At 39.8% G+C, this 9,561-nt stretch overlaps 1 protein-coding gene across 1 annotated transcript in view; it reads right to left on the bottom strand.

Moving 5' to 3' along the window:
• Positions 1–5,754: 5,754 nt before the first annotated feature.
• The window catches only part of psmd13 (proteasome 26S subunit, non-ATPase 13), a 7,847-nt gene continuing 4,040 nt past the window's right edge, over positions 5,755–9,561 (bottom strand). The window contains exons 10-13 of the mRNA XM_019867541.1: positions 8,558–8,620; positions 7,688–7,768; positions 6,172–6,288; positions 5,755–6,045 (exon numbers count right to left, since the gene is read on the bottom strand). Coding sequence (XP_019723100.1) covers positions 5,950–6,045; positions 6,172–6,288; positions 7,688–7,768; positions 8,558–8,620 — 357 coding nt within the window. The 3' untranslated portion in view covers positions 5,755–5,949. The remainder of the gene's footprint in view (positions 6,046–6,171; positions 6,289–7,687; positions 7,769–8,557; positions 8,621–9,561) is intronic.

The raw sequence follows: 9,561 nt of genomic DNA, 5'->3' as shown, positions 1-9,561 counted from the left end.
TATATATATTTTTTTTTTAAATATGATTTATGTCGGAGGAAAAACATGACACAAACATTCTTAACGTTTTCTAATGCTGTAAAAATGTGTCGAATAAAATTTAAATTTCAACATTTAAAATTTAAATTTCAACATTTCACAAAGATTTGCATCATAGCCTGCGACACACCTTTCTATTAGCAGGGTGGGATGCCAGGCAGGTGGCTGTTGCAAAAAAAATAACCCAAAAATAAAACGGCCTTTCATGTACAATTCACCGAGGGTACTGGCAAAGAATGGAAATCTGGAGGGCCCATAGAAGCATTTTAAAACGGTACACGTGAGCTAAGTACCGTATTGGCCCGAATATAAGATGGTGTTTTTTGCATTGAAATAAGACCGAAAAAGTGGGGGTCGTCTTATATTCGGGGTCTAGACATTATACCCATTCACGACGCTAGATGGTGCCAGATATCATTGAAGCGAATGCTGAACTTGACTCCCCAGGCCAAAGCGAACCCCTGTCACGAAGAATAAAAATTAAAATAGCGGTAGCACGAAGAAGAAAAATAAAAAAATAGCGGTAAGAAGGAAAAGAGAAGAATATTTTCTTCTCGAATCGAAGAAGAAGAGATAACAGAAAATGGAGAAACGTAGTGACAATCTGGAGAAAAGTGGGTCGAAGATCGGCCAGGTAAACCGGCAGCTGAGGAGAAGTTATGATGTAATTTACATTTCAAAAACCAGAAGGCATTCATTTACGAATGTGATTGCACTTTAGTTTACATATTTAAATGTTCAGATATTAAGATTTGAATGAGACAAAATAGCATGCTTTCTCTCTCAAATATATTGTTATAATAATTTGTTTCAGATGTACTGTAATTATTTTCTGTATAAAAATTAATGTGGTGTTCAAAAAGTCTTTTTTCAAACTTGAGTCTTGAAAATGAGGGGGTCGTCTTATAATCAGGGCCGTCTTATATTCTGGCCAATACGGTAGTTAACACGCTGCAAAAGTCTGTCAACTGCATCCGCGTCTGGTCTCGACGAAGGTAGATAGGCATGCGTGTGTAAGTGCGTGCATATGCGTGCTTGTGCGGTAACGGGTCAATCACGGGAGGTTGGTTGATCAAAAAGTAGATCTTCGGTCAAAAAAGATTGGGCACTACTGCTCTACAGTATGGAGTGCAGGGAAAAATATAGCATTTGTATCCAGCTTAGTCATTTTGATAGTAGGCTAATATAGATACTTACAGCATTTGTTGCCTTCATTACAAGGCTTATAGAAGGCTTATGTTTTTGGAATGTGGGAGGAAACCGGAGTACCCTAAGAAAACCCACGCATGCATAGGGAACATGCAAACGCATATGGCTCCTTCAACATTTTGGGTTGCCGACCCCTGCTCGAGAGCTTCCTACGCAATAATTATTTGTGAAAAATTATTTGAGAAAAGCAGCATTTAATTCTTTAAAACTACTTTGGAACAGAATGTTGCATATCCAAGACATGCTATGGATGGAAACTGATGCTGACGCTTTCTCTGAGGTGTTTTCGAGCAAGGCCCCATTGTCCCAAAATGCTCATGGAGCGCATATACAGTAGCTGCAGCCCCGAACATGGACTTATCCTCTCACAGTGTAAAAAGTTGATTTCTGAGGATGGTTCATGTCTGTGTTTTCAATGACAGTTATCCATCCATCCATTTTGTGATCCACTTGAGGATAAGGGCTGCTGGTGCGTATCCCAGCTGTCTTTGGGGAGTAGGCGGGGGACACCCTGAACCGGTTGCCAGCCAATCGCAGGGCATACACAGACGAACGAACAACCATTCGCGGTCACACCCACACCTCGGGACAATTTAGAGTGTTCCATTAACCTGCCATGCATGTTTTTGGAATGTGGGAGGAAACCGGAGTACCCTAAGAAAACCCACGCATGCATAGGGAACATGCAAACGCCACACAGGAAGTCCAGAGCCAGAATCGAACCCTGCACCTCCGCACTGTGAGGCCGACGTGCTGACCAGTCGAGCACTGAGGCACCCTAGTTATTAATCAACAAACAAACAAATAAATAAATAAAATTGGTCTCTTGCCATGTCAATTTGCGGCCGTGCTGGGTCCTATCCCAGTTGACTCCAGGTGAGTGACGGCGTACACACCCTGATGGGCATAATGTAAGATGCCGATAGATGTCCACATTGATTTTTGGTGAAAATTAATTTATCACAATTTTCAGAATATTCTCTCATGAGAGTCAAAATGTAACGTGACCTGTTAAGATGTTTTTGATTGAAAATATTTTTTTTCCCCTCCAGCAAATACAACCTCCTAAATGCTGCAAATTCAACAAAGGATTATTTTGCGTTCTTTACAACCTATAAAATGTCTAGAAACACTGCTGTGCACAATATGGAAAAGTGCATTTAAACAAAAAATACATTTTCTTTTGATGACTTGAAAATGATGCTGAGTGCCATTTGCATAGACTATTATTAAAAATCTGAGGAATAAACATCACTTGCACCATCATTTGCAACACGATGTAGATCCATCCATCCATTTACAACACCACTTATCCAGGCACGAGACAAATAACTAAACACAATGGACATAAAACCCCAAAAAACTAATCACAATATAAATGACTTAATCACAACAACAGACATATTCAAACAAATTCACCTGTTTATTTTGCTGTTGTTTTCTTAATTTGCCATTGTGCTTAATTAATTGTTGTGTTTTTTAAATTTGCTGTTGTGTTATGTTCATTTATTCATTTTTCACTGTGCTTAGTTATTTGCTCATTGATTTGATGTCCTAGTTCTAATTTGCAACAAAGTCCACTGGCGTGGTGACGGCACGAACTTGCACTGAGGAATGGTCTGTGAGTCAATATGTACCAGTCCAAACGAGCAGATAGGCAACAGGTGGGTGATGAGCTGACAAGTCTCAGGTGTGAGGTGCAGAGCACCCTGGCTGAGGAGGCTGCCTGGCTGGCCCCTCCCTAACAGTTTCTCGAGTACATTAAACAACTTTCGAAACATTTTATGAAATACTACAGTTTAATTACCGTCAACAAGAAGGTCATGTTTTTGGGCACTTACTTGCTGGTAACAACATTCATTCATGTTTACGATACCATGCGGGAAGCAGATGCTCATCTTTTTCCTTTGTACTTTGAATGTGACCCAAGATTTAATTGAAGCTTCATGATGAATAAATCAACCGACCATAAATGGCTCTTCTATCCACCAACAATGAGTACAACCAATGAATCTGCACAAATTGATGCCCGAAAAGACTCATACGTGATAAATGAATACCCCTTCAGAGTCATCATTCCTTAACATTAGTCAGTTATATAAAATTCCCATGACCAATTATTAGCAAATTGTTGAGTACAATGTATTACAGAAATGAAGAACTCTTCTTCAGTACCAATCCTCTTACTTGCATTCAAAGTTGATTTCTGAGGATGGTTCATGTCTGTGTTTTCAATGACAGTTATCCATCCATCCATTTTGTGATCCACTTGAGGATAAGGGCTGCTGGTGCGTATCCCAGCTGTCTTTGGGGAGTAGGCGGGGGACACCCTGAACCGGTTGCCAGCCAATCGCAGGGCATACACAGACGAACGAACAACCATTCGCGGTCACACCCACACCTCGGGACAATTTAGAGTGTTCCATTAACCTGCCATGCATGTTTTTGGAATGTGGGAGGAAACCGGAGTACCCTAAGAAAACCCACGCATGCATAGGGAACATGCAAACGCCACACAGGAAGTCCAGAGCCAGAATCGAACCCTGCACCTCCGCACTGTGAGGCCGACGTGCTGACCAGTCGAGCACTGAGCCACCCTAGTTATTAATCAACAAACAAACAAATAAATAAATAAAATTGGTCTCTTGCCATGTCAATTTGCGGCCGTGCTGGGTCCTATCCCAGTTGACTCCAGGTGAGTGACGGCGTACACACCCTGATGGGCATAATGTAAGATGCCGATAGATGTCCACATTGATTTTTGGTGAAAATTAATTTATCACAATTTTCAGAATATTCTCTCATGAGAGTCAAAATGTAACGTGACCTGTTAAGATGTTTTTGATTGAAAATATTTTTTTTCCCCTCCAGCAAATACAACCTCCTAAATGCTGCAAATTCAACAAAGGATTATTTTGCGTTCTTTACAACCTAAAAAATGTCTAGAAACACTGCTGTGCACAATATGGAAAAGTGCATTTAAACAAAAAATACATTTTCTTTTGATGACTTGAAAATGATGCTGAGTGCCATTTGCATAGACTATTATTAAAAATCTGAGGAATAAACATCACTTGCACCATCATTTGCAACACGATGTAGATCCATCCATCCATTTACAACACCACTTATCCAGGCACGAGACAAATAACTAAACACAATGGACATAAAACCCCAAAAAACTAATCACAATATAAATGACTTAATCACAACAACAGACATATTCAAACAAATTCACCTGTTTATTTTGCTGTTGTTTTCTTAATTTGCCATTGTGCTTAATTAATTGTTGTGTTTTTTAAATTTGCTGTTGTGTTATGTTCATTTATTCATTTTTCACTGTGCTTAGTTATTTGCTCATTGATTTGATGTCCTAGGTCTAATTTACTCTTGTGTCAAGTTATTTATTGTGTTTTTTCCATTTGTGTTTTCCACTTCAGGGCCACTGTGTTCATCAGCATCCCAATGACCCTGAACATGGTTAAGTGGTAGAAAAGGATGGCGCTTGTACGATTATCCCTTGTGAGCATCGTTATTTATTGTTACCACTAGGTGGTACTGTGACCACCTCCAGAAAATGTTATGTGGAACTTCGTGCTTGGAAAGTTTAACATGAGACCATGTCGAGGTCATGTGGTGATCCGCCCACAAGCTCACAAAACAATGCAAAAGCTTGGCCATTCTGCCATGTCCGAAAAACTATGATAAACACTGACCGACACGTACAATAATACCCTTCTAATATTGGATATGTGAAATTGTATTAATCTATTAGCAACAGTATGGGGGTGTGTTAGTGCCCATCAACTGGTCACTTGCACATCTGCGAAGGCACCATTGATGCTGAAGGGTCCATACGGGTTTTGGACCAACATCTGCTTCCAGCCAAGCAACATATTTTTGGAGGTATCCCTGCTTATTTCAGCAAGATAGCACCAGGCCACATTCTTTCTACGCGTATGACGACAGCGTGGCTTTCTGGTAAGCGAATGCATGCACCAGACTGGCCTGCCAGCAGTCCAGACATGTCTCGCATTGAAAATGTATAGCGCGATATGAAGCACAAAATATGAAAGTGTTGAGCAATTGGAAGTTGTATGTTAAGAAAGAAAAGTAAAAAAAGATCACATACAAAGTGTCAACAATTAATTTCCTCAGTTCCCAAATGCTTATTGAGTGTGAAAAAGGTGACGTCAAGATACTCCTGTCCCATGTTGCAGCACAAATTCAAAATGAGTGAATATTGGAAAAGTTTTAAACTTAAATAGCAGTTTTTACATTAAATATATTGTGTTTGTAGCCTATTCAATTGAATATGAAAGTGCAATTTAAATAATGATGAGTGGGGAATATTAATTTGAAAAGGATTTTCAAATTATTGCATTGTTCTTATTTTTTAAAGAATGTTCCATCCTCATTGGAATTGGGATTTGTAATTTGTAATGCCATGTGTAAAAGGTGAACACACATATGAGTCACAATATATTAAAATAAAGGTAAAAGTAATTAAGATGACTTTGACATTTTATTCAGATTATGGAGTTTGTCCATATTGAGATAATACTACAAGCAAGTTTCTTTTGTATAACACAACAGTTAGTTTTGAAAAGTGACAGTAACCGAAAGGATGCAGTCCACAAAAAAACAAAAAAAACTGGGTTGACTGGTCGTAGAGGGCAGTTGTCATTATTTCAGCAGGTCTTAGGTGAGAATGTCATGGGCTTGTTGTTCCACGAGCATGGCCATGTTCTTCACGTCTCCGCACCAGAAGTCCAAACGCTCCTTCATACCTTTGATCTGAATTGGGGAGAGTGAGATAGGTAGATGGAGTCAACCAAGAGATATGCAATTCATGGATTTGAAAACCAACAAAGTAAATCAATAAAAAAAAGAAAGTACTCTGTGAAGCAATGTGAGTCTCACCTGCTGCAAGTCCAACACTCGCGGCTGCACCCAAGTCATCTGCACCTTCTTGTCCACCTCATCGATGTTGCCTTTAATGAGGCCAACGGACAGAGCCTTCATCACCAGAAGTTCCACCTGTACAAAAAAACAACACATTTCAGGAGCTATAATGCTTTTCATTACTGTACTAGAAACATTTTCAAATTGTCAAAACAAATTCTTCCAAATGGGTCATATATGGGGGGAAAAAAAAAGACTAATTGTTTGCTCATAGCTGAAGTGCTCCACACATCAAGTGTGAAATTCCACAACCAAGTGAACTGTTTGGAATCTGACTGTCATAAATGCATCTTAAATAACCTGTTCGGATAGATCTTCATGATTTTGAAGCCACCTGGGCGAACATCTGCCATTTTTGAAAAACAACCCGACTACACCGAACCACGACATAAGGACATAAGATATGCAAAGCTCCAATGCTGTTTGGATGCACAGAATAGTGTTGGGGAACACAAACACAACGTAAGGTTACATGGTAACTGTCACTGACATGGCAAGAAAAAGCGGTATGAGCCTGCAAGGATCTGCACACAATGTGTGATTTTTGACAATCCATCAATTTGAGTTTTTAAGGACCTGGAATGCGCTTTTGCAGACACTCATGTTTGATTTTGATCTCAGAAATTATCCATTTATCATGAACACATGAGTAGAAAAAAATATATACCACAGCCGACCTGCTAAACCAGGGGTCAGCAACCCAAAATGTTGAAGGAGCCATATAGGACAAAAAAAAACCCCAAAAACAAATATGTCTGGAGCCGCAAAAAAATAAAAGCCTTCTATAAAACTTACAATGAAGGAAACACATGCTGTATGTATGTAGGAGACTGGACTGTCTCAGAATTGTTTGTTATTCATTCCTTTGTTGTGTGTTCACAAACGCCCCCATAGAAATTTATTTTGTAATTTCCTCTCTTGATTTTTTTTTTTTGTTTTGGTGCATTATTTTCGCTTTTTAGTGTCAGTGAAGTGATCATTAATTTCCGTTTTTCTGAGGCTGTCTTTGAACGCGAACGAGAAGAGAGAAGGCACGGAGTTGGACGCAGACGTCTATGTGTTTTTCGAGACTGTTAAAGTATAAATAAAGTGTACGTTTTAAAAAAACCAACACCACAGCTCTCCTTTTTCGGAGCTGCAACATGAATCTATATCTATTTGAGCTATATTAGCCTACTATCAAAATCTTTTCCCATTTTCAAACATTTTTTATAAAGCTCCAGGGAGCCACTAGATGTCGCTAAAGAGCCGCATGTAGCTCTGGAGCCGCGTGTTGCCGACCCCCGTGCTAACCGGTTGACTACCGTGCACCACCATATACATACATATGTATGTGTGTGTGTGTGTGTGTATATATATATATATATATATTATTTTTTGCAGATTAGCGGGTACAAGTGTGCAAGTCTCATTTATCTATTGAATATGATGCAAGTGAAATGGAGATGATCCGTATTATGATTATCCCACAAACCTCATTTACAGGGATTTTGGCACTCTGAGCAATTTCTGTGAAGGTCAGCTGCCGATGGTTTGCTGGACGTGTGAAAGTCATCTGCAAATACAACCAAAACCAGATTGATCATGAGGCAGTGTGTGTCGAGACAGGACTTTTTTCACATGCTGTCATGAAGCATTAATTACTGTAGTTCCCATGAACTGATCAAACTATCATATACTGTATACCAGGGATGTCAAACTCATTTTTGTAGTGGGCCACATTGTAGTTACGGTTTCCCTGAGCGGGCCATTATGACTGTGAATTTTGTGAAACAGTGTAAATGTTTGATCAACTCCCCATATTACCTTCATTTATATTATATCACGACTATAGAGTGCACCTGATTGTAAGCCAAAGCCACTACATTTTTAAAGGAAAAACATTTTGTACACACATAAGCCACACCTGTCTATAAGCCGCAGGTGCCCACATTGTAACATGAAACATTTACAAAGAAAGACGGTACACAGGTGGCCGTTTATATAGGCCGCTGCAATAAGCCGCGGAGTTGAAAGCGTGTGACAGAAGTCGTGGCTTGTAGTCCGGATATTACGGTACATATGCAGTACACAACAAATTGGTGGATAACTAGTTTTGAAATGAGAAGTCAAGATTAATGGTTAGTTCAGCCATTGTTTACGTAAATGTAATAAGTACGCAATGAGATAATGCTTGCAATATCTCGATATAATGATGCATTACATATGACAATTTGACATTTTGGTTCAGATTTTAGCAAGCATCATGAAAAAGTTGACATGCTTGATTTGCTCTTGCAAATCAAGCATGTCAAACTATCCACTTGTGCACTTCAACCAGCACCTGAAAGTACATGCATCTCACCTCCATCACACAGAGGAGCTGGATCTTCTGCATCAGTTTGGCTTCGTGTGCTGCAAGGTCAGGCTGAAAATCAAGAGAAAATGAAAGCGCATTTAACATGTCGCCTGGCCATGTCTTATTCGAAATTGCCAACGACATGACAAAACACACAGATTTTTACAATATACGATAGGGAATGATAATGAAAAATAATCAAGTGTGTGTTTTTCTCCCCTCAATATTGCAACTGCAATTTAATATACGATTATTTTTTTCAATGTCATCTTCCCATGTTCTTGAAAAGAAAAAAATGGTCATCTTTCCATGTGGTCGTCCAGTGGTTAGCGCGTTGACCTCACAGTGCAGAGGCACTGGGTTCAATTCCAGGTCCGGCCTTCATGTGAGGAGTTTTCCCCGGGCCTGCGTAGGTTTTCTCTGGGTACTCCGGTTTCCTCCCACATTCCAAAAACATCCATGGCAGGCTGATTGAACACTCTAAATTGTCCCTCGTTGTGTGTGTGAGTGTGGATGGTTGTTCGTCTGTGTGTGCCCTGCGATTGGCTGGCAACCGGTTCAGGGTGTCCCCCGCCTACTGCCTGAAGACGGCTGGGATCGGCTCCAGCACCCCCCGCGACCTTTGTGAGGATAAAGCGGATTGGAAAATGGATGGATGGACAGATCTTCCCATGTATTTTTTTTAAACCAATCTCTATGAAAATAAACAATATCAGACAGTTTTAGGGCAGGAATGTCAAACTCAGGGATGGCAACACAGATTTTGGTTTTCAGCTGAAATGTTGTCACGATCAGGGATGGGAGTGGCTCGTGATGAAAAAGGCGGAAGGGGGCATGGCCACTTACAGAAGTGGCACTAAACATGCTGAAGATGAAGTGTATTCAATTTACACACTATTTGAAACGTTAACAGAAAAAAATACCAAGATTGTTCACTATTCTTTCAAGTGAAAATTTGTGCAATTTTGCTTTTGCATTCCTGGTGAGCACCAACATGTAACTTCAAATTT

The sequence above is a fragment of the Hippocampus comes genome, unplaced genomic scaffold (assembly GCF_001891065.2).
Source record: "Hippocampus comes isolate QL1 unplaced genomic scaffold, H_comes_QL1_v1.1 scaffold2, whole genome shotgun sequence".
Lineage (NCBI taxonomy): Eukaryota > Metazoa > Chordata > Actinopteri > Syngnathiformes > Syngnathidae > Hippocampus > Hippocampus comes.
The sequence above is the reverse complement of the archived record's forward strand: the minus strand, read 5'-3'. Positions and strand labels throughout refer to the sequence as shown.